The following is a 25,870-nucleotide window of genomic DNA, read 5'->3' as shown; positions in this document are numbered from 1 at the left end:
AGGTCTAGTGGGTTTTTTTTTTTCAAATTTTTTTCCAAAGCTGTACATATGTACTTTGAGCATTTGTGGTTTAATAGTCTGGGCTTTTTTTTAAAATACTTCCTCTGATGTTCTATTTGTTTTTAGAATTGATTATGGGCCAGATAAAATGCGTTCACTGGCCAAATATGGCCCACTTGCCATAGGTTTCCCACCACTGGTTTGTTATGAGTTGTTGTGGGTGCTACAGCTATCGGACATATATATATATATATATATATATATATATATATATATATAAAAAAAAAAAGCAGCACATGTGTCATATTCAAACCGTTCATTTCATGAATTGTCTTGGGACGGGATCCCTCTGACTGTCTTTGACGTTGTCTGCCTGCGCTCGGCCTCTGCTTCCACTTGCGGTTCACGCCTGTCACGTTTTTAACAGCCGCTGATTGCACGGCTCTCTGCTGCCAAAAGAGTGGAAGTGGCGTCATATGTCACAGCACTCCGAGAGAGAAAAAAAAAAAAAAAAAAGTCCAGCGAGGGCAAAGTCTCCACATGTGCTTACGAGGCGTAATGGTGGGCTCGTTCGCGGCGTTGCAAACTAAGCGCGGCTAATGAGGAATGTTGCTTGTTAAAGGCTCGGTTACAGCAAGCATTACATGTGTTTTGTCTGTTTTACGCAACCTCTGGGATTTAAATGGGGTTTATACAATATCCTTATTTTTAATTATTGTTTAACTATTTTAGGTACAGTATGTTGTTTTGAGATTATAAACCATTGTACTACCAGTTGCCTTAATGTTATTGTTGTATACCGGAGGTTATACCAGCAGCTCATCTGTAGATCCAAACATAGCCTGATGGACATGTAAACTTTATTAACTCATTCACTGCCATTGACGGCTATAGACGTCAAAAATTCATTTGAACTATTTCTATTAGTTTCACATTTTTTTCCCACTTTTGTTAACAAGAGTATGAAGTCCTAGATTTTTTTTTATTGTATTAGAACAGATTTTTCTCCAGAAAAAAGAACAGATTTTTATTTCAGTGTGATTAATCGTGAGCTAACTGGTGAAGTCATGCGATTAATTACGATTAAAAATTGTAATTGCCTGGCGCCCCTAATTTTTAATAATCTTTTCTTTGAAAGAAAAAAAAAGGATTATTAAAAAAAATATATGTTTTTTTTAAAGAAAAGATTATTTTAAAAAATTAGGGGCATCATTAAAATTTGAAAATCACAAATTTTATATCTGTTCTAAATGTACAAAAAAAAATCTAGGTTTTCATACTCTTGTTTTTTTTTCCACTTTTGTTAACAAGAGTATGAAAACCTTGAAAAAAAATATTGTACATTAAGAACAGATATAAAATTTGTGATTAATGGTGAGTTAACTATTGAAGTCATGCAATTAATTACAATTAAAAAAATTAATTGCCTGGCGCCCCTAATTTTTTGTAATCTTTTCTTTTGAAAAAAAAAGGATTATTAAAAAAAAAATTAAAATGTTTTTTTGTTTTTTTTAAAGAAAAGATTATTTATAAAAATTGGGGCATCAGGTGATTAAAATTTGAAAATCGTAATTAATTAATTAACTCACGATGAATCACAAATTTTATATCTGTTCTAAATGTCCCCCAAAAAAATCTAGGTTTTCATACTCTTGTTTTTTTTTCCACTTTTGATAACAAGAGTATGAAAACCTTGAAAAAAAATATTGTACATTAAGAACAGATATAAAATTTGTGATTAATGGTGAGTTAACTATTGAAGTCATGCAATTAATTACAATTAAAAAAAATTATCGCCTGACGCGATAAAAAAAAGAGAAAAGATTATTAAAAATGTGGGGCGTCAGGCGATTAAAATGTTTAATCATAATTAATTGCATAACTTCACTAGTTAACTTACGATTAATCACAAATTGTATATCTGTTCTAAATGTACAAAAAAAAATCTAGGTTTTCATACTCTTGTTAACAAAAATGGGGAAAAAAAATGTAAAACTAATAGAAATAGTTCTAATGATTTTTTTTTATGTCTATAGCTGTCAATGGCAGTGAATGAGTTAAGGGAGAAAAAGATGAATTCAGCTCAAGCAGACTGGTACCTTTCTAACATGGACGGCCAATAACACAATCACCAAATTTGCTCCGACGACGTTCGCCAACGTTATTTTTTGCATAATGTGATATTGACAGTGTTTCTCCACTTACTTACGTTATTGAAACACAAAGCTGAGCGTGATGACTCCGACATACCAAAGTCCATCTGTGTAAGCAGACCCAAGCTTTGATGAAGTCTTTGACTATCCAGGACCGGAGTTTTGTAAATAAAGCCGCTCATCCGCGTGCCCTCGAGCAATGTGGATCCTCGATGATTTATTTACATGTGTAGGTTGTTTATGCAACGTGAGGTCATGTTTACAGTCACCAATTACAATCTTAATGTTCCGGCAAAGGCCTATTATGCTAATTTGGCTGAAAAAAAGGCACGGTCATGTAGCCTGAAAGTTGAGGGAAATGTTTACAAACGTTAGCGTCATCAGCATTATCTTCCTTTTCTTGCTAATGTTAGGACTTTTTTACGGGTCTAAAAGCACAGGAACAAACAATTACCTTGCGTCATCGTTATGTTCTCTTCACCGTATGGAATTTGTGTTTGCTACGAGAAAGCAGTATTTGTCCTTAACTCATTCACTGCCATTGACGGCTACAGACGTCCAAAATTTATTTGAACTATTTCTATTAGTTTAACAATTTTTTTCCACTTTTGTTAACTAAAACCTAGAAAAAAAAAATTATTGTACATTTAGAACAGGTATAAAATGTGTGATTAATCGTGAGTTAACTATTGAAGTGATGTGATTAATTACAATTAAAAATTTTAAATCGCCTGAAAATTTTAAAAAATTGGGGGCGTCTGGCGATTACAATTTTTCATCGTAATTAATCGCATGACTTCACTAGTTAACTCACAAGAACAGATATCAAATTTGTGATTAAAAAACAAATTTGATATCTGTTCTAAATGTGCAGTAAAAAAAATACTCTTGTTAACAAAAGTAGAAAAAAATGTTAAACTAATAGAAATAGTTCAAATGATTTTTTGACGTCTATAGCCGTCAATGGCAGTAAATGAGTTATAATCCGGCGTTTCCATCAAGGTTTTTTTTTTTTTTTTACTTTTACTCCTGTTGCTTCAATTTCTTCAGTAAACTTTCAGCCAAAACTTGTTTGTGTAAGTCTGCTTTGAAAAAAAAAATAATAATAATCACAAATGTCTGAGTGGTGAGAAGCTATTGTTTTTCTTGTCAGCTGACAGTTTAATGCCAACGAGAGGGGAGGAAAATGGCCACTGACATTCCATTATACTGACTTCTATAAGAACACACACTTAGTTTTAGTGCATTAGGATTGAAATTAGGTTTGTTCAATAAACACCAATGACCTCATTCATTAAGGAGCTTTCCTCGGTCATTCTTATTGAAACCAGAAGTTGTAAACTCCGTAATGACAATCCTTCCTTTGTCTATGGCTGGCTACAGGCGGATCTCACCTGTTTATGACCAAGTCGAGTCCAGTTATGGATCAATAAACTAAAGCAAGTAGCCTGACCTCCAAGGGTGGATTTACAAGCTCATTTTATGACCCCATTCCCATTTTTGTGCGTCATTTTGTTTGGGTAAGCATGTGTGCAAAGTGTGTGTACTAAACAGATTACATCATCATCGTTTATCATTCATTCGTGTGATTGAAGCAATTGTATCATCCTTTTTTTTCTTCTTTTTTTTTCTGGAGAGCTCAGTATTGTTCATTCGGTAATTTTACCGATTTGACATGTCATCATCATTGCTCTCTTTTATTTATTTTATTTATTTATTTTTTGTATGTGTGAGTGTGTGTGTATTCATTAGTTCACCTAAAACAATTGTATCATCCTAAAAAAAAATAACAATTGAGCAATTCATTTGCCTATAGTCGATCATGAAATTTAGTCCAGCATGCATTTTGTTCTTTTTCGACATTTCCTAATTTACAGTAAATGCTGCTGTCGTGGAAATAACATTGATTATCGGAAAAAAAGTCAATGACATCGACTTGGAACAGTTTTTAAATGAATATTTCTTTTATTTAGACAACAAGAACTGTTTTCGTAAAAGCAAAAAAACAAGACAAACAAAAAATATTGCTTTGATGCAAAAAAACAAAAAACAGTTGCACGCTTCAGTATCAAACAAGAAAAAGTTCTGTAAAATAAATCTCTTTTGTTAAATAAATCCAACATGTATAATGCTACAGTTCTTATTCGGAGACCGACACGGAAACAACCTCAAGCTTCACCCTACAAAAGACACCAGGTCACAGGTTCTAAATCCTCCTACTGTCACTGAACAGCAAAATGCGGCTAAGGGCCGAAAGACACGACGGAGACGTTATCGTTCCTCATCTGTAAGATGCAAAACGAGAGGACGCTGTCAAAATGTTTCCCGTGCGTTACAGTTCGATAAGAGAGTCTGTGCCCGGGTAATCTGGGAGGTTGAGGTCGTACTTTTTCTGGATATCGTAAGGCAGGAAGCGTCCGGCCAAGAAATGCTTTCCCGAGAAACTCACGGCACACTTTTTGGGTGCCGTCAGAGAGATGAGCACTTCCGGGCTGATCCCGTCCTGACCGGCCTCTTCCGCATCCCAACCTGAGAAACCAGAGGAAGAAGATGAAGAACAAATGACGAGTCCAGTTTAAACCTGGTCACAAATGAAAATGAATAATCCAACTGTGATGTAGCGGGGGACTACTCCAATTGATTTGAATGCACCAAGGAAGAACAGATTCCTTTTTTTTTTTTTTTTTACGATATACGAACCATCCCAGAATGAAAATGGGAGAGTCCCATCAAATCTAAGTCTTAAGGCTCACTTGTGCTTTCGTATGGTAATGCACATATATATATATATATATATATATATATATATATATATATATATATATATTAGGGGTGTGAATTGCCCAGTAACTGGCGATTCGTATCACGATTCATAGGTCACGATTCGATTCGATACCGATTAATCCCGATACGAATCTATAAATTGATTATTGCGATTTTTTTTTTTTTACTCAAATTTAGAAAATACTAATCAAAAAACTTGTACATGTACACTGTAAGATTTGTATGAAAATGTATTTATCTGAAAATTCAGGTTGCAGTCTCATGAGTTTCATGTTTGAACAGCACTGAAATCGAATATTAAGGCTTAATGGTACATTAACATAACATTCTTCTATTCTTAATGTGTAAATCCTAACCCTAACTAAGTAAGACATCTTGTTGAATATTTTCATCAAAAATTGATCTTAAAAAATCGATTCGGCTGCATATTGAATCGCTGTAAAAAAAAACGATATATTGCCAAATTGATTTTTTTTAACACCCCTAATATATATATATATATATATATATATATATATATATATATATATATATATATATATATATATATATATATATATATAAGTTAGTGTTCCCCTGACTTTCTGGGATTTGATTTATTTTGCAATAATTTTTTCCAGCAATTTTCACTCCCACCATGCCCCACCCCAACCCCCCCACCCCACGGTTAAATGGAGAATAAGTGTGTTTTTTCTTTTTTGTGTATTGTGTAAAATGTTCAGCAATATAATATATAATGAGCTGTCAAACCATGGCTTGTAATATCGCTTTTTGTCATATATTATCCAGGTGACGCAAAGCGACCTCAGAAAAATATTTGCGGCTTGTCAAAAGTTGACATTTTATTGAACTGTTTTTGCAACAAATTGGCACTTTGACTGGAAACGTCCAGCAAGTGATAAAAAAAAAAGACTTGAGCAATAAAATGGATCAATAAAATCAATTTATCACACAGCCCTAACATGCTGACTAATTTGATCACACTTTTAGTAGATCAATTTTGATAGAAGTTTACATCCTGCTTAGCGGCATTTCTAATTTCTAATTTCTAATCTCGGCAAGTTGTGTTTATATGATGAGCTGACACTCAGATGGGCCTCGATACTCAGAAAAACCGAACCCCGTCGTCACGCCGGGAGGTCAACACTCACCCGAGGGCACGTCCACGCTTGCTATGGGGATCTTGACCTGCTTGAGGGTGACCAGAATCCCAGCGTAGGGCTCCTTAATGTCCACGGCGTCGTCCTCGGGGCCCAGCATGGCGTCAATCACGAGGTTGTAGGCGTCGTTTATGAGCTGGACCTGTGAAGGCCAAAAACCTCCCTCAGGGTGAAGGACTTCATTCTTATATGAATCACATTTAAGTTCAACTGGAGGCTGAGGTGGAAAGATTTTTTCTAAGATGCGACACGAAAAGAGCTTGAGTTGTTGTTCGGGGGCTCAAGTAACAACCAATCGTGGTTCAGCTTCGGAGAACAGGTGAGCCGTGATTGGTCGTTAGCTGAGCGCAACTGTGATGACATTTTCAGTTGACGGCAAGTGGCAAAATGGCCGCCCCGTGAGAAAACATGGATTTTTAGGTTGACTCCTCTTTAAAGGTTTAGCTTTTGAAATATTTTTTTTTAAATTGAAGGAAAAATGTTGCCTCGGAGCAAAACAAAAGTAACCTAAATTGTTCATTACGGCTGCTTTAACAGCTAGCAAAAGTCCATCACGGGATTGTTTTCATTTAGCAGCGAAGAACAACCCAAACTATTTGATTATTCATAAGCTCTGGATTTTTCTTTTTTTATTGCTCACTGGTGATGTAGTTTTTTTTTATTTTTTTTTTATGTCTCTGCAACTGAAAACAATCCGATTAACTGTGTAGTCTTTTCAGCCTAAATGAATATCATAAGCAGCAGGGGTGTGAATTGCGATTCGATTCGTATCACGATTCATAGGTCACGATTCGATTCCATACCGATTAATCCTGATGCGAATCTATAAATTGATTATTGCGTTGTTGTTTTGTTTTTTTTTACTCAAATTTAGGAAATATTCATCAGTAAACTTGTACATGTCCAGTGTAAGATTTGTATGAAAATGTAATTATTTATCGGAAAATTCAGGTTGCAGTCGGTTTCATGTTTGAACAGCACTGAAATAAAAATATTAAGGCTTAATGGTCCATTAATATAACATTCTTCCATGCTTAATGTGTGAATCCTAACCCTGAGTAGGATGTTTTGTTGAATATTCCCCTAAAAAAATGGATGTTTAAAAATCGATTCGGCCGCATATCGAATCGATTCGAGAATTGCGCCCGATATATTGCCGAATCGATTTTTTTCTAACACCTCCTAATAAGCAGCATAAGATGGCCGAATGCTTATTTAAATTGCTACAGAGCAGCAAAATGAATGCGGTGACCTCTGACCTCTGTGGGGAGATAAGAGAGGAAAGGGATGTCCATCTTCTCGCACTGCACCGTGAAATCCTGATGCAGACTGTGCGGGGATCGCTTCGGGTGGTAGATGGTGGGCTCGTATTCCTGAAGAGAAGACAACAACAAAAAAGTTACCGGGCGGAAATTGACGTAACTCGAGACGCGCACAACGACCACCAATGTTCTGCACTTGCGGTTTTCTGCCGTCTGTGTGTCGGCCGTACAGACGTGAAAAGTAGAAATCCAGACACTCGCGAAAGCAAAGGTTTGTGATGTTCAGCAGGACGCACCTGTGAACTTTCACCTTTATACAAATCGTTCAACTCGCACGTTGGCCGTTCTTAGGATGAGCTTGTAAGAAAAAGTTTCAATCCGATCAACCCGTCTCAGTGGGAATGATATCAAACTAGAGTTTACTGTATATATGGAGACTTGGTGAAGCAGCGCGTGGCTCATTGCCCAAGGATATTTTTGGAGTCCAGGTTCCAAGTAACTGTAAACAATTGTCTGTTTGTAGTTAGAGGGCGGCTCAGGTTTAGGATAACATATGACAGCAGCTGCCATGCCTTTGCTCTATACAATTTCTCATCTTTTTTTTTTTTTTGCAAGAATACAGTAAAAAAAAAAAAAAAAGACTAAATTGATTTATTTATTGTGGGAAATGCGTTTATGACTGCAGGTCATTGGAAGGTCAGAAGGAAGTTCACTCATCTATTTGATGATATTTCAACTATGATTGGGTCAGTCAATATAAATAAATAAATAAATAGGTCACACACAATTTATGATTGTTTTCATGATTTTTTTTTTTTAAATACTCGTTTTGTTGAATGACTGTAATGTCATGTAAATGCCACGTGGCTAAATTATTTGCTAATTCCGTGCTTAAAAACTCATTTTATCCTCACTCAGATGAGTTTATTACAGTAAAACATCCATCCAGCTATTTTTCCCAATAACGTGATAAAGATCAAGTTTGGCCAGTGCACATTTAGAGTCGTTGACTTTACGTTAACGTGACATCAACAGAGAGCAAGATGTTTTCAACACTTTAGATCGATCAATAATTTGTAAAAAAATAAAATAAAATTTAAAATTAAAGTACAAGACAAGTGCAAACTGGCAAACAGTTCAGATTTTTGGGGAAAAATATGAAATTTACCAAATTGTGACTTAATACATATTGAGTTTTTGCTGGATTTTAATCAATATTAATATTTATAATACTGTGTACAGCATACTGTAAATGCAAAAAATAAAAAAATTAACTCTTTGACTGCCATGGACGTTAAAAGACGTCAAGTAAAAACCTACGGAGGGCCGCCAGTGACGTTAAAAGACGTCATCCAATTTTTTTTTTTTTTTTTTTTTAAACGCTGTGGTGAAAGTTTCAAGCAGATCTAGTTAGCCTAATGACTATTTTTGGCCCCTAGATGGCAGCGATGACTCTCTTTTGACAAGATTGGGTAGGCATCAGTAGAAGACGTGAGTGTTGAGGGGACAATGGCTGGGGAAGGGAAGAGAACATGGCGACCGGTTGCAAGCAGCTCACGCTCGAGCAGTTTTTTGCTTAAATCGGCTGGCACTGGCGACATCCCGTTTCTGAAAACGTCTGGCAGGCAAAGAGTTAATGGCTCAATAGGCTCAATTTTGATTAAGCAGAAAGTAAAAGAAGAGATTAAAAAGTTGAAAAATGAGTGGCGATTGATTATATGGCTTGAGCTGATTTGACAAAAATCCTGATCACGGCTCTGATCACATTCACAGCTGAGCCACTAAAAGGCAGTGCATGTGCTTTTTTTTTATTCTTTTTTTTTTTAGTGCGCCCCGCTCACGTGCGTGCCCGTGTGTCTTCCAGCGCAACCACGAACAACGCACACTCCTGGCACCAGGGGAGCGTTCCCGGGGCCCAAAGTGATATCGGGTTTCTGCACTCGCAGAAAAAACGACGACTCGTGCGCTCCCGGAGGGGCAACACACAAAAGTTGTTTCAAAGAAAAGATGACAACATAAGTGATGAGTTCAAGTCTTCGCTTGTGGTGTCAAATACTGTACTTTGCGTAGCCTGATACAGTTTTAACAAGCAATCAATTGTGGTGACTTGCGAGTCAGACATACGGTAAAGCAACCGTCAAAATCAAAGATCCGTTTTGACTTGATGCCCTCTGAGTGGCCTCCAAAAACAACCGTTTGTCTTGAAATATCGAGCGAGGCCCGACGGGCAGACGACGTGACGCTCATGACATCATGTTCACATGCAGACCGCATTAATGAGAGTAACAAGGGCGTGATGTCATGACTGTCTGAGGACTCTCGCCGAGAGCGTAATGGGATAACTGCTCCGGGACGTTTACGGGAGCTCAAATTATATTCCGGGGACAGCCTGTTAATCCTGATGCGAGTCAAACGGAGATTTTTATTGTCATCGTCCAGAACAGTTTGTTCTAGATTTTGGGAAAGTGAGAGATCATGTGGTGTTTTTATGTGGCTGGCTGGCGAGGTAAGCGCGGTGCTCGGATGCGGTTACACGTCAATGACTGCGGGACATTTTGAAGGTTTTGTAAAGTTTAGGCTGGGTATCGATTCAAATTTCCTCAATCGATTCAATTTTGATTCGCAAGAGTTCCGTTCGATTCGATTTTTCCCGATTCAATTCGATTTTGCGGCAATTCAATCCGAATCTATTTAAATATCAAGGACGTGCTAAAAACTTTACATTTTGCAGAGGCAGTAACTGGTTAAATTAATTTGTTTATTAATGAAAGTAAAATGTCTTGTAATCACTTAAGTGTTACTCAACATATAAAATATTTTCATAATTCTTTTTTTTTTCCTTGGAGAGCTCAGTATTGTTCATTCGGTAATTTTACCGATTTGACATGTCATCATCATTGCTCTCTTTTTTTCTTTTTCTTTTTCTACGTGTATGTGCGTGCGTGCGTGCGTGTGAGTGTGTATTCATGAGTTCACCTAAAACCTATTAAAAAATCCCTAACCGTTCACCTAAACCGAACACTTCCAGCCAGAGTCGTGAGGCCGTCAGGAAACCCGAGGAAGGACCAAAGAAAAGAAAGGAAAATAATTCTAATTCAATCATTGTAACTGTAAACTAAACAAATTCTGAATGTAATTATCCCAAAGGAAAAGCAATATTGTACAGCAGATTAAATTGAATGCAATTAATCTGCATTACGGCTGCTGAGCATCAGATTACCGACAAAATGGAGTTTGCAAAAAAAAAAATAGCCTGCGGGATTTTTTTTCCTTCAAAATCACAACTGCTATGAGCAGGCGCAGCAATGTTGATTAACGCTCCACTTCTTTTCCCTCTTGTTTACTTGTCAGAGTTTGTGCTCAACAAGCTCCCCATGCCGTTTCCGTGGCAACTTTGGGCAGAGTGCTGTGCTTGGATCACGCTCAAGGAACAAGGAGAGTCGGCAGAAGCAGTCCAACGCAAATGAAGGAAATGACTCCAAACTCAAGATTAGAAGGATTATCAGGCAAGTTCATTTAACCCTCAAATGGGTCAAATTTGACCCCTCTAAATTCTGCTACTCAAATAACAAAGACCTTTTTTTTTTTTTTTTTACAAATTTAACTTCAAAAGTCCAGCGTGCCACTTCTGACCCCTGCATGGGGCCAGCTAGTGGATGAATATTGCACTTACATGAGCCAGAGTGGTGGTGACAAGATGGCTGACAACATGCTGTTTTGTTGCGCTGGAAATCAATCCAAACAAAACCATCTTCTCAGCAAACCATCAGATGGTAAAATTAAAAAAAAAAATTTTTTTGTTAATCTATTTCATATCATGTTGCAGAATGCCTAGGAGTATGTTTTATATATATATATATTGATAAATTTGCAAATTAGGGAATTTATAGCAGTCATTTAATGTATAATTCATAATTTTCCAAAGAGGAAAAGGGTTCTTGGGTTCTCCAGGGTTAAACTGCAATATTAACATAAAATACAAAAATGAAAGCGGAAAATATCGATCTGCTGACGTACCGAGCCCTAAATGATTTTCTTCTCGAATTGCGCAACAGATAATCCCGATTTGTAATGTTTTCTACTTACAAACATGCGCAGGTGTCGCGCACACACCAGGCCGATAGAGCCGTTCTGCTCCGGTCCGCAGATCACCAGCACCGTTGGCTGTTTCTTGGCTAAAGAGTTGAGAGGGTAGGCCTGGGAGAAAGAGCACAAAGAGAAAGCTCGTGCTTAGGAACAAAGACAAAAAGGCTTGTAGGGGAGAAAAATAGAAAAAAAGGAATGCAGTTTGTAGCCATCAGGCTTAAAGGGTTCCTGTGAGTTGCGTGATGGAAAAAATAACGGTGGTCAAAAATAAATACAGTCAACAATTAAATACAGCCATAAAATGTGGCAGGCGACCAACAAAGGTCATGCACCTGTGACCTTTGTCAGTCATAGTCTGAGATAAACACAAACTCAACACCAATTAGTGCTAAAATTTACCTTTCTATAGCATTTAGTTTGAGCCTTAAATATATATATATTTTTTGGGTTCTCATATAGAGAACGCTGTAATTGCTGAAAGTCAGCGGGAGTTGAGGTCAAATCCTGTTTAGTCGTCTCCATTTAAAGAAACCTTTTAGAGTAGGTTTATTTCACGGCGCCTGAAAAAAAAAATCTGGATTCACATTTTGGCTTTGCCCACTAAACGGGCTACAAAAAAAAAAAATCACATCTCCACCTATTAATAATAATAAGGTCGTCTCCCTCTGGATCCCATTTACACGAGCAGCGAATCCAAACTGAAGAGACGGCAGCCGCTAGCTCCATCACGGCACCGTCTCGTTGGAAATACAGACGAGGGAGGCCCCTGCGGGCCCTCAGGAGCCACAAAAGGGCAGATGATGTTACACGCTCAGGCCGGAGACTTGAAGATATTCATTTAATTTCCAATAACAATATTCATCTATCAGCTAACTAACCGGGCCCGTCAGGGGGTCCAATCTGGCCTGCGAGGACACAACACACACACACACACACTGCAGTTTTTCACTCAAATGAATTGCCGTTGCTAATTTTGTCCACAAGAGGGCGCATGGACAACAGTTTAAATGACATTCTGAAATGTGGCTCCGACTCAGGATTTGATGCAAACATTTTGCACTAATTCAAGAAATTTCAGATTACTCTGCAATAAGATAATAATAAATGGGGATGTTTTCAGAATGTAGGTGTAATTATTTGCACCCCCAAAAATTTTTGGGGGTAGGCCACGAACTGGTCTGGCCCACTTGAGTTAAAATTTGGGCGAAAGTGGCCCGTGGATTAAAATGAGTTGGACACCGAGATCCAAGATTTTAAATTTGCAGCGAGCTAGTGAACGCATGGTGAGCAGAGAGTAGAAAATCTATAAATAAATTTCCTGAATGAACAGAACATTTTGAAATTGAAATGATTGAACAGGTCAAAGAATATGGAAAGCGAAAGGAATAATATGACATTTCTCACCATGTGTGAATTGTATTCTATTTTTACTGCATTTCCATGAAATAGCGGACTAGGATGAAAAGCGCATTTCATAATGACAAGCTTTTTTTTTTTATGCTAACCTTTCGGAGTAAACTTGCAAAAACAAGTATCGTATGTTGTGTGTTCAGCTGGCGAAGCCCCGCCAAAATAAAATCTCAGCTTCAAATGATGACCAAACTACATTTGTTTGGCTGCTCACTTTTTTCTTAGTTGTCGGTCTGTTTCTTCCCTCGACGGCCTCGTTTTATTGCTCACGCTTATTCAAGTCAACTTCTCATCCGAGCGAGCGAGGATGCTTGATATCGGCTTTGGAAAGGTTTCGCGCTGCTGGGGAAACTATTACGAATAAAACGAGTGGGATACCTCGCATGCACTTTCACCTCCAATCGGGTCTGGAGAAAACGCTATCAGGCCCCTAAAACAACAAATACGGTCATCTATCGAGCGCTTTTTATATGAGAGCGCGTCTGAGCTCATGTAAAGCGGAGATTTACGGCTGCGGAGCAACAAAAACGTCTCCTGTCTCCACTCAGGTGATGAACGGCCTCAGACTGATACAGAAGCCCACAGTCTGGTTCTGCTGCGGTGGAGGGATTGATTTACAGAGAACCTATAATCTGTCTGGCGAGCCAAGGTGTATGCGCCGGTGTTATTGGTGCGGTATTTCTGGACACAGTAACAGCAGTAGGTCGGCAGCGAAACGGGCCAAATCCCACACTGTCTAGCTTGCATCTCCTCTGACTGTAATTGTCTTCAAATAGCGGTGATGTCATGCGAGCGGCGGCGTGCCGCGAGCGGCGGCGTGCCGCGGGCGGCTGCGGCACGGTCGTGTTTGTTCAGTCAGGCTCAGCTGGCGATCTTGGCCACCGGGGGGAAGTGGACGCGGCGGTTTGACTCGCACGCTTCCTGTTTTTTTTTTTCACCTTTCATTTACAGTGGGCATAAAAGTGTACACACCCCTGTTCAAATGCCAGGTTTTGGGGATGAAAACATGAGACAAAGAAAAAGTTGTTCTACCATTGTGACCGATAAGTGATTAAAAATAAGCTTTTCTAAAGGGGAAGTAAAAATTAACCTGGTTGCACAAGTGTACACACCCTCATGACTAGGCACGTTACGATATCCAAACATCACGATACAATATTATCACGATATTGTAAATGATATAGTATAGTATATTGTAAAAAAAAAATACAAAAATAAAAGCTTATACTAAAATTTTTTTGTAAAAAGCTGAATACATTTAAACAACATACCACTATCGAGGCACTTACTTGCTAATGCATGCACACATTGAGTTCCTCCACTTATTGACTCGATCCACAAGCATATTACATTCCCCTTCATCCAACAATTAGCGTGGATTTTAAACATAACAGGGCCAAAACATGCCTTGTGAAAATTAAAAGGCACAAAAAAAAAAGAAACTAGCCACCAGAGGGTGCTAGAACTGCACAAATGGAAATTAACCTGACTTTTTTTTTTTAACAGATGTGCTGCTTTTAAGGTCGTGACATGACGACGACGATATTGTGGTAGTTTTAATATCGCGATATCACGATAATGCCGTTATCGTTATATATCCATATTCATAACTGTGATGTGGCCGTGTTCACAATTAACAAGTCACATTCCAAAACGGAAGTCAGCAAGTCAACAGCCACCAATTAAAGTGCATCTGATTAACCCCAAATCAATTTCAGCTGATCTAGTAGGCTTTTCCTGACATAATAAAAGTTCCCAAGCACGTGAGGAAAATTCAGATTACTTTATTGATCCCTAAAAGCGCAATTCACAACCAGTCCAAGAAACAATGGCCAATAGGGGGAGACAAAACCTGGCGGAACGTCTTTCAGCGCCCCAAGTTTCTTATATGAAAAAAAAACAACAACCCACACACACAAGGAAGTGGGAGGGAAGAAACAAGACTCAAGCCCCGCCCCTTTTTTTTGTAAAATGGAACGGTGGCCTGGACAACTGGGAAGAATTATTAACAGTTAAACAATAGCAGTCAAAACCTTCAGGCTTATGCAAAAAAAGACAAATGTCAGACTATCTCAATGTAAAAAACAAAACAAAAAAAGATTGTTTTTATAAAATAACACACATTATATTAAGACCCATGGAAAAATATTAATTTTAACTTTTGACCTGACGCTATTAAAATAGTAGAATGTTTCCAACCACACAAAAAAGACTTTAATACATCACAAAAGCAAACGACTGTGTTACGTCATCGTCCCAAACTCTTTTTTTTCCCCCCCAAAGATCTTGTTGCAATAAAACCTCTAAACAGTGCGTCTACAATTCTGGAACATACAATCGCGTGGATGAATGAAGGAGATGTTTTGTCCCTCTGCTGATGAAGTGCAAACCTTGGAGATGGCGAGCGCGCAGGCGTGTCCCCAGATCTCGATGAGCTGCTGTTGTCCAAACTTGTAATCCCGCATGAGTTCCGTCTCGATGGCGCTCGCCTCGCCTTTACTACGACACAGAACCAGACATGATATGTGGTCACTCAAAAGGTCAGTTAGTGCGCCGTGTATGCGCAATAAAATACAGACGAGATTCCTCACGAAGCTTACGATATTATCGGATTCAAATCGTGTAAATCAACTCACGATCAAACATTGAAAGGTTTTTACATCGGCTGTAGACGACACAAAATGGAGGCAAAGCGCTACTTTTCTTTCAGACAAGGTGATGACCGGTCAAAATGAAGTTTCAACGTCGTCCGATGGGAAAATGAAGCTTCATGAACCACTTGCTATATTTTGTCATGAAAACAAATGTGAGTGAGTAATATGTGAACGGTGTCCTTCCGCGTGCCTCACATTTGTACAGTATGAGTGACTGAATGTGTCATAGAGAGCCCACGCTGCTCTCTGCATGGCCACAGCATGACTAATGCTGCTGCTTTTACCATAAATGTGCGCGTTTGCCTTTCTAGCTTTATGTAGCACGGACGGCATCTCCTTCATTCTACCGCCATCTAGTGGTTGATGTTAGCGCTACATCTCCTCGCAGATGAAACGTGTTCCCAGCTGGAGGTCGTAATTGATCCCCTCAGAGAACTGCATAGAAACATTAGAATGAATAATGCAATAGCTAGATGAGATTTTCATTTTTTTTTTATATACCAGAGACAAAACAATTGGACATTTCATTAGGAGTGTGCAATCTAATAAGATTTGATATAACTTTGAGTCTTTAGAAAGGTAATAATGCTCATTTTTGTCACATATGTAGCAACATTTTTTGATGGCTAAAAAAAAATGTCACACTTTACACACCCTATTCCTTGTCCTGATGAAAGTAGTCTTTTTGAAAGGTCTCATGCAAGTGAGCCACTGAACCGCACAGATAATTAAATACCCACTGCAGCTGCGTTGACAACTTCACAGCGTATGTGCTGCGAGTCAGGGGCTAACGCTGTTAGCTAGCACCCAACTGAACTGAATGCAGCTCTGTTTACCTTTTTGGCTTTAATTTGATTTTATGTGTGAACGACGTACAGACAGCGCAGGGCGGAGAAACTCCACATGGGAGCGGTTATTATGTAAATTAGCCCCACGGTTTTATAGAAGGGCAGAACAGCCTGCTACAGCATATTCATCATTTATAATGATGGAGATTCCGTTCTATTCAAAACATAGTGTTGTTACGAGGGGTGTCAGGCAATTAACATTTTTAATCGTAATTAATCGCACGACTTCAATAGTTAACTCACGATTAATCGCAAATTTTATATCTGTTCTCAATGTACAATAAGATGTGCAATAAAAAAGTTTTCATACTCTTGTTGGAAGTTGGAAAAAAATGTTAAACTAATAGAAATATGGCTGCATCTTTTAGTCATTTATATTGTAATTTTATAATAATTCATAAATTGAGTTGTACTGTAAAAAAAACAAGTGTGATATTAATTTGTGTTGAGGTCATTTTTCTGCCACTAGATGGCATAATTACATGTATAAGGCGTTAGTGACAGCTCAGTGCATTCTGCACATTTTTCAAACTGTAAAATGCAACTTGACCGCAGTCTCCACAAATATATGCATTATTATTCAATTTATTACTGCTCAATTTTGTCGTGGACGTGTCTGCTGAATTGCGACTGCAATTCCTCCAGCACAGGCTTTCCACGTAAGGGGCGGTAAAAAAAAAAAAAAAAGTGGCGTTAAAATTAAAGCATGCACTCATTTTGACTCCCCTAGTTATTACCTCTGTTAAGTCCTCATTTTTGCTCGGCTTTGAATTGGATTTTATTCAGCTTGCCTAATGTTACCACGTTCATTCATGCCTGGGGGAATCGCTGAATATTTCACTTGTTGTCGAAATGTCATCAGAAAATAACATCGCACGCTGTTAACCTTGAAGATAGTCTGTTATTGCCGTTGTTATGAGGTGAACCCGAGTTCGTTTGATGTGTTGCTGCGCGTGGAAATCCGTAGAAAAGCGGCGCGCACGTTCCGCACCATTTGACACCTGCGCCGCCGATGCTAATCTTATTTGTGTTGCTTTTACTTTCCTTGAAGGCACAGCTGTGTCTATGAGCGTGCGCGCGTGCGCGTGCGCGTGCGCGTGAGCGGGCAAGCTAGTGTATCCAAGTGGGACCCATGGCATTTACCTGAGCCAGTGGAGCGGCGGCAGCTGTCACCCACAGCTCACCTCAGGGATGTTTCCTGAGCGCCTGAGACAAGTTGATCTTTGCAAAGATCACTTCAAGCCACAGGCTCCGAGGAGAGCAAAACCACGTGGACTCCATGACCACCGCACTTGTTGTCTTTGCCCTTGAGGGGGTCATCAAGCGTCAGTACGAAAAATTAATAAAGGTGGTAGGATGTTTGCGGTGCCTTTTACTCTTAGAACATGCTCCATGGAGATAGCATATTTCACCGTGCTGCTTTCAGGAGTCAAAATGAATCCCAAAGAAATTTCTGCGCTGCGGCCGAGCCCATCCTGGACCTCTCAAAAGTCCGCCTCCCACCCTTAAAGCATCTTCATTTGCTCCATTTAATTACCTTGGAGCTTCTTTTTCAAGACCAGAGTTCACACCGACAATGACCCTCCAAGAAAATAGTGATTAATGACAACTTACAGCCAACTTTCCGCAGTGTTTGTATTGCTTTTCAGTGCAAGTCCAAGTGTGTGCTTTTGAGTGTGTTGCCACCAGGGAGCAGCACAGTGTTGAAGACCGGGACTTTCCTCGCGTACCAATTATTATTTACATTTTTATAGGACACCACCTCAGGGCTGTAGCCCAAACAAACGTTATGTTTCACAAATATGACATCGATGGAAGTGTTTTGCATTCACTAGAGGAAGGGGGGAACAAAAACAAAAAATCTTTTTTCTGACTAATTTATTTTGGGAGCTTTTTTTTGTGTATTTTTTTTTCATGTTTTTCTGGGAAAAAAAAATATTTGTAGTATTTGTTTCTGTTTATCTGAATAAGTTACAGTAGTTTTGAAAGTTTTTCTGAGTAATTTTAATGACAAAAAAATTCAAAAAAAGATTTTTTTGGGAGAACGGATTATTATTTTTTGAAAAATATACAGAAAAACAGAAAAGTATACAGAAAAACTGAAAAATATTCAGAAAAAAAGTATTTAATAAGAGGAAAAAAACTGAAACAAAATATTTTAATAAACACTCACACAGAGAAAAAAATACTCAGAAAAACAGGAAAAAAAGTATTTAATGGAAAAAACTACCCTCCCCAAAAATGTTTTTGTTTTTTCCTCAAGTGAATGTTTATTTTTAACGACAAAAAAATAAAACAAAGAAAAAAATTTTAAACTTTTTTTTTTTTTGAAAAACTGAAAAAATATACAGAAAAGCTGAAAAATATTCAGGGAAAAAAGTATTCAATAAGAGGAAAAAAACAGAAACAAAATATTTTAATAAACACAAAAAAAAAATACTTTGAAAAACAAAAAAAAAAAGTATTCAAAGAAAAAAAAGCTAGCGACCCCCCATTTTTTTTTTGTTTTCTTTCCTCAAGTGAATGCAATATAGTATACTTTAATTTTGGTGCATTATTTTTTTTCCTATTTGTCAAATTTAAAAAAAAACATGTAGTCGAACAGCTCATCATCTTAATCAGAAGACTTTCAAATACACTGTGCGTGATCAGTCGTGGCAAAATGCAACACCTTAGTAGTCCCACAAGTACTAGCCCCTGCCGAGTTGATTTCCCCCATGGTGCAGTCAAGGCTCCCCTCCCCATCTCACCGTCATTGTAGCCTAAGCATTACTCAACTGTGATCCCGAGCAGTTTTTAATGAATGCGCTTGCCTTATTCTTGCAAGAAAGTGAAACTATAAAATACTCCCCGTGGGAGGCTGCATGCACCAGGAACATACAAGAACAACACCCGCTAAATAAAGTACAGTATAGTCAAGGGATACAGTGAGAAGCCGACAGACATGCTACAGCAGCAGCAAGTGGCAGCGGCAGTCGTGTTCCGAGGTAAAGCGTCTGCAACGTGCGAGAAGCAAATACCCAAGGGAACAAAGCTGCCATTTTTCACTCACACTGCACGAGTGAAACGGCAACGCTCCCTTTCCCATCAACCCCCATCTCGCTTCACTTAATTTCCACCTTTCCAGCGTGATGTGCTGCAGCGATAAGGAGGCGGATTAAAATAACCCTGGCAGAGCAACCACCGGGCTCCAATGTAAAAGGAACTGACAAAGAATTCTGCCTTCATCTTGATCCCAATGCTCACTTTTGATTAAAAATGTCGAGAGAGGCAAAGAAGGAGAATCCTTTGCTGTCCCCGGAGGACATCATTTTACGTGCGTACACGACGTACTGCACACAGAAGCGCGTGCACCTTTTTGCTATCCATCAGTTCTGTTTAATTCAATATTCAGGGGTGCCTTGAGATATGAGTCAAAACACTTGTATCTCAAATGGTCTTTCTTTGAAAGATAGCACTTTACATTCAACTTTATAAATGCTGTACATACAATGATGTCATAGTTGGAGAGAATGTAATTTTTTTTTTTACTACAATTGTTTTTGCCTCAATTTCTTGGTCATTGTGCTGCTCCTTCTGGTCTGCACTTTGACTACCTGGGGGGGGGGGGGGCAGTATAATACAGGCAGACACAGAGCCATATATAGAGAGAGTTTGGCCAAGCGGGGTAACAAGATGGCGTCCATATGTCATGTGACCAGCAGTTGACCAATCACAGCGTACTGCTGTTCACATGACATATGGACGCCATCTCGTTACCCCGCTGAAACAGAGTTGGCCAAACTCCCTCTATATATACGGCTCTGGGCAGACACACACAAAAAGTGTTTTACAACTGACTCGGCTTTATTTTATTTGACTTTAGCAAAGTATAATATATGACTGAGTATTCCCCCATTTACCTTCTCAGGTCTGCTACTTAAAAAGGCTATAACACAGTGAAACCAATGCTATTTGTTAGCCTGTTAACTCATTTGCTCCCAAAAACGTATAAATACGTTCTATTTTAAATGTAAAAAGTGTCCCAAAGATGGATTTATACGTTTTTTTAATGGGGTTTTTTTATGCTAGAACATACAGAAGGCTTTGATGCAGCCTCTCGACTGCAAAGAACGGTTGAAGAAATGGTCGTTATTACACAGACGACCAGTAGGTGGCAGCAGAGTATAAGAGATCAACCAGGGCCATGTTGAAAAAAAAGCTCATTTACTCACATTTCTAAATACATTTGTGATTAATGATGAAACTTAGCTATATTCTAATGCTAATTACTGTAAAACGCAAACAGTTAGAAATATATTTTTTTCCTGATGAAAGAAGAGACTCTAATGTTTCTTTTGGTTGGTTCCATGTTTTTATAGCAATAAAACACAATATTCTGTGGGTCTTGCAAAATCAATCCAAATCCAGTAAAACAGCCGGGAGTGAAGAGGATCGCTTCTGTGTAAATGGCTGAGCGTGAACGAATTAATGGCATTCAGCAATTTTTTGTTAGCATTAAGCTAACCGGACTGTTGTAAAAAAAAAAAAAAGGCTATGTAACCCACTTTTTTGAAGAATTAGTCACTGACTGCCAAACTGCTGCTTGTTGTGAACTGATGTCAGTTCGCTGCCTCCATCGAAGTCGAAAATTGTCCGAACAATAGCTTGCAGGCCTATTTTGAAAAACATGAACGTTAAGAACTAAAATGCCACAAAAACTTTATATACACTCACAATTTTAAGTTCATTAGGTACGCTCAGCCATCCATTATGAGATCATTAAATTTTTCTGACTGTCATTATATGTCGCTGGTATAGATAAATAAATGTACAAAATAAATCTACTGTTCAGTCCAATTGGATTATTTCCTGTAGCACGCCTGATATCGCTCGGCACATCGAGGCACTAGTTGAAAATCACCGCTCCATCCATCTTCTGTTGTCCTCATTAGGATTGTGGGTGAGCTGGCCAATCGCCCATCACACAGATAATTCAATTTTGATGATTTGCCACAGAAAAACACATTTCCAAATTGTCCCCGAGCAGTTTGTGCCTCTCCTTAGCCATCATATGAGGTTGATTATTGCATCCTGCCTGCCAGCGTTCACGTAAGTGCAGCCTCCAGCTCCTTCAGGCCCACCATTGTGTAACCGAGCGGATCTACTTGTGAAGGCTCACGGCTGTTCTCTGATCAGGGAGTTTGTCACTGGTCAAGCTGATTAGCTTCACTTTGCCGCCTTTTATACGCAATCAATGAGCTCAGTCTGTGTTTTATGTGGCATTTGCATGCACTTTGTAAATGAAATCTATGGCGGGGTGAGGAATCAACCTGAATGCATGCGTGACAGCTTTGGAGTTTGCAAAACTTAATATACAGTATTGTATCCACTGGGAGTGTTTTTTTTTTTTTTTGCCACTCTGCCCTGTTAGCGCACCCATTTCCTGTCTTTACACTCCCCTGTGTTCCTGCTATCTGCCGCTTTCTCCAACATGAGGACGCAAACACCAGGGATGACTCACCCCACTTAATTGGCTCGCTTGTGCGGCAACGCGTGCGCTGCTTTTAATGGAACGCGCTGTTTTGTTTTCTCACGTAAGGAGCGAGACAAATCCTACTTTCCTACCCTGGAATATTGTTACAATGAGAATAACATGATTTGGAGCATGACCTCCACGCTGTGCTTTCTGAGCACACCATCACCAGGTGTGCATGCCTGTCATTGAACATGACCACCTTCATCACGAGTACACCCCCCCCCCGGGCGTCTGCCCACATGAAATCCTGCAGCTGACAGCCAAAGGGAAGTGATGAGCAAAAATGACACGTCATTTTTAAAGTTGATGTTGCTTTATTTTTTTTCTATTGTTGACAATTTGTAATTTTCAAGAACGTACTTAGGATGGTCAATTTATGCTGTAGTCTTTTTTTTTGGGGGGGGGGCTCATTATTATTCATTCGGCAGTCAACATCATCATCCCCCTTCACCTTAACCAGATACTTCAGAGTCCCGCCAGAATCGTGAAGTTGTCAGGAGACCAGAGGAAGGACCAAAGGAAGGAAAGATGAAGCAAAGGGAGATCCAACACCAACTTCCAACAGTTACAAATTCAGAATCTTTCACCTACCCCACAATTTTTAAGAACGTACTCAGAATGCCCACTTTATGCTCTAGTATTTATTTTTTCAGTATCATTCATTCGGCAGTTAACATGTCATCATCATCGCTTTTTTTACCCTTCACCTTAACCAGATACTTCAGAGTCCCGCCTGAATCGTGAAGTTGTCAGGAGACCAGAGGAAGGACCAAAGGAAGGAAAGATGAAGCAAAGGGAGATCCAACACCAACTTCCAACAGTTACAAATTCAGAATCTTTCGCCTACCCCACAATTTTTAAGAACGTACTCAGAATGCCCACTTTATGCTCTAGTATTTATTTTTTCAGTATCATTCATTCGGCAGTTAACATGTCATCATCATCGCTTTTTTTACCCTTCACCTTAACCGGATACTTCAGAGTCCCGCCAGAATCGTGAAGTTGTCAGGAGACCAGAGGAAGGACCAAAGGAAGGAAAGATGAAGCAAAGGGAGAGCCAACACCAACTTCCAACAGAGTTACAGATTCAGAATCTTTCGCCTACCCCACAATTCTTAAGAATGTACTCTGAATGCCCACTTTATGCTCTAGTATTTATTTATTTTTTCAGTATCATTCATTCGGCAGTCAACATGTCATCATCATCGCTTTTTTTACCCTTCACCTTAACCGGATACTTCAGATTCCCGCCAGAATCGTGAAGTTGTCCGGAGAACAGAGGAAGGACCAAAGGAAGGAAACCTCCAACAGAGTTACAAATCCACAATTTTCAAGAACGTACTCAGGATGCCCACTTTTTATGCTTTAGCCTTTTTTCAGTAGTGGACTATGAATTTTCACAAAACCGTCCAAAAATGAACAAAAAACACCACCAAAGGCGAGCATCCAATCATGTGATGACTGGAGCGAAGATCAGGTGGCACGGCAGCAGCCTCAGCTGGCCAAAGGGTGTGGGGGAGGAGTCCCCCGCGCCACCATATGGTTGCGGTGTGAGCGCCTTCATGCTGCTCGCTGCCACTTATTGAATCAGCAACTTGTGATTCATTTAAGCTGCAGCAATGGATTGATTGATTTGTGGGCGGCAAATAAAAAGCCATCATTTGTTCTAGCAATCATTCAAGTCAGCCTTAACTAGGCTCAGTTTCTTTATTTATAAAGAAAAATGTTCATGTTTGATTGACGCCGTCAGAGAGGTACGCTAGACTTATTATTGCAGTGATGTCCAACCATATTGCATCAGGGCTTTTGTTTGTTGTTTCCTTATTTAGCTCCATGAGAGACACGCAGTCAACTCACTGGCTTCCGGCCTAACAGCCCTGAGTAACTGCCTGCACATATTGAATTGGGGGCTGATTTACATCTCCATGGCCAACCTCCCGCTTCTTCTCTTTAAATTGTACTGACTTGCCCGGCTTTAAAAGTCAAGAGTTTGAACATTAATAACGGCTACGAAGTTCATTAAAATGCAAAGTAAAGAATTCTCAGCTGAAAGATCTGAAAACAATTCAGGTGATTAGATGGTAGGAATGCCATAAAATAAAAACACTTTCAAATTATTATTCATCATATTCAATATACTAAGAATGACGGATTGATGCCTAAAAGAACAATTTTTTTTCTAATTATTTCCCATAAATGCATGAGCATGTGAGAGCTGACAATTAAAACGGCACCACTAGAATGTCTGAAGTCTCCTCTGAGGACGTGCAGCAAAAAGTCTTATCACGGACATTCACGAGGAAGAAGTAAAAAGGCTCATAACGATCATCACCATTCTTGCCTTTAAAAAAAAGAAAAAAGAAGCCATCAGCGGTGTTAACTACATCTTTTGCCAAATTAATTGCGCACGGGCCGTGGCGCCGTTCTCGTGTGGCTAATTGGAATCAGGAGGAAATCAGGCGCCCGACTGCTGCGGTCCACGCAAGTGTCGGCTGTAATTAACTTCAAGAAAGTTCCGCGCCCTTGCAGAAAAATGCAATTTGGAGTCGCTAAAGCGGCAGTGAGACCCTCGCTATTCGGGTCAAGGATCGATGCATCGCAGGTGCTTCCCAACTAAAAAAAAAACTGTCTCTTGAAAGTTTTAAGTAAAGAAACTGGTGACATGAATACCATGGCTCTGCAACCCTTGAAAATTACTACTTTCCTATTAGCCTTTTTTATTTATTTATTACTTTTTAAACTTAGTCATGCAAATGTGCTGGTTTGCGTTTTTTTTTATCCTGAGCTAGCCACGGATTCATGATTTTGTGCTCTTTCTGAAGATGCCACAAAATGGCGTCGAAGCTAATGACTAGCTAAAGCTAATTTGATACATATTGTCTCTTTGTATGTGAAAGACGAGCTAATTTAGTCACGGTTTGTTTGTTGAAGTTAGCCAGTCTTTTCCCTGTGTATGAATTTGCTCAAGCTAACAAAAGACCCGTTCATTTAGCAGAAGACAAACATCGCAAAAGTCGTCTTGAACCCGAAAATGCATTTTTAGCCCAGTCATAATCATCAACAGATACGTTCTCTTTTTTTGCTAGGCAGAATTTGTACGCCAAATCATTTGTTGCGTAATCCGGCTCCGTCACCTTTAGTCAGGATATGCTACCCGCTTACGTTCAGATTAGCGCACGCAAACCAAGTGTAAACAGACACACAATATACAGGTTGTCTATAATTGATGAGCACAGCAGTCAGTAGAACTGCGAGAGACCAGAGAGCCGCCGCGTTGAAACTGGCATGCGGCCGACCTTTTCCAAGCGGTGTGTATGTGAGCTTCCACATATTTATGGATCGTTTCTGCCTGGCAATGGCACATAAAAGGAGCAAGAAAGAAAAGAGATTTATCCGCATCATTTACGCTGTGTCCAAAAATACAAAAAGTACAACGTTGTGGAATGAGGTGCAGAGAAACCTGGGAATTCATTCAACTCATGACAAAAAGGTGGCGTATCGCACTGTGTGTGTGTGGTAGAAATGCTTGCATTTAGCATCTAATGGACGAGTTATATTGTAATATATATGTATATTTACTTCTTAACATTACTCTTAAAGCTGGCTATACAGTATGTACTAGTAGGGGTGTGCCAAAAAATCAATTCACATAAGAATCGTGATTCTCATTTAGTACGATTCAGAATCGATTTTAAATGTCCCAAAATCAATTTGATTTAAATTATTTTATTATGTCTTGCCTTTGTCTGTGTGTGCCTTTTATTTGGAGCGCTGTTCGTGTTGTACCCGGTTTGGCCACTGCGGGGCAGTGTGGTTCCACGCGGTCCAATACACTGTTAAGTCGTAGCCACATTAGAGAGTAGAAGGAAAAAGTCACGATCAAGTTATTCCAATAAAAGTTTTTTGTTTTTCAGCGTGGAGTTGTTCTTTTGAGTGAGAAAAGTGCCGCAAGTAGCGCGCTAATTAGCATTAGCGAGTCAGACTGGAGTAGATCA

The 25,870-nt window shown here is 39.1% G+C and overlaps 1 protein-coding gene across 2 annotated transcripts in view; it reads right to left on the bottom strand.

Moving 5' to 3' along the window:
- Nucleotides 1–4,095: 4,095 nt before the first annotated feature.
- Nucleotides 4,096–25,870, bottom strand: part of yjefn3 (YjeF N-terminal domain containing 3) — a 31,749-nt gene continuing 9,974 nt past the window's right edge. The window contains exons 1-6 of one of the 2 annotated variants that reach the window (XM_077583090.1): nucleotides 15,492–15,762; nucleotides 15,246–15,354; nucleotides 11,446–11,556; nucleotides 7,357–7,470; nucleotides 6,089–6,239; nucleotides 4,096–4,682 (exon numbers count right to left, since the gene is read on the bottom strand). In XM_077583090.1, the coding sequence (XP_077439216.1) occupies nucleotides 4,486–4,682; nucleotides 6,089–6,239; nucleotides 7,357–7,470; nucleotides 11,446–11,556; nucleotides 15,246–15,320 (648 nt within the window). In that variant the 5' untranslated portion in view covers nucleotides 15,321–15,354; nucleotides 15,492–15,762 and the 3' untranslated portion in view covers nucleotides 4,096–4,485. Of the gene's footprint in view, nucleotides 4,683–6,088; nucleotides 6,240–7,356; nucleotides 7,471–11,445; nucleotides 11,557–15,245; nucleotides 15,355–15,491; nucleotides 15,763–25,870 lie in introns of those variants that run through there. The other variant, XM_077583089.1, reaches the window with a different exon arrangement.

Source organism: Vanacampus margaritifer, chromosome 13 (assembly GCF_051991255.1).
Source record: "Vanacampus margaritifer isolate UIUO_Vmar chromosome 13, RoL_Vmar_1.0, whole genome shotgun sequence".
Classification (NCBI taxonomy): Eukaryota; Metazoa; Chordata; class Actinopteri; order Syngnathiformes; family Syngnathidae; genus Vanacampus; species Vanacampus margaritifer.
Note: the sequence above shows the minus strand (reverse complement) of the source record. Positions and strands in the feature narration are given on the sequence as shown.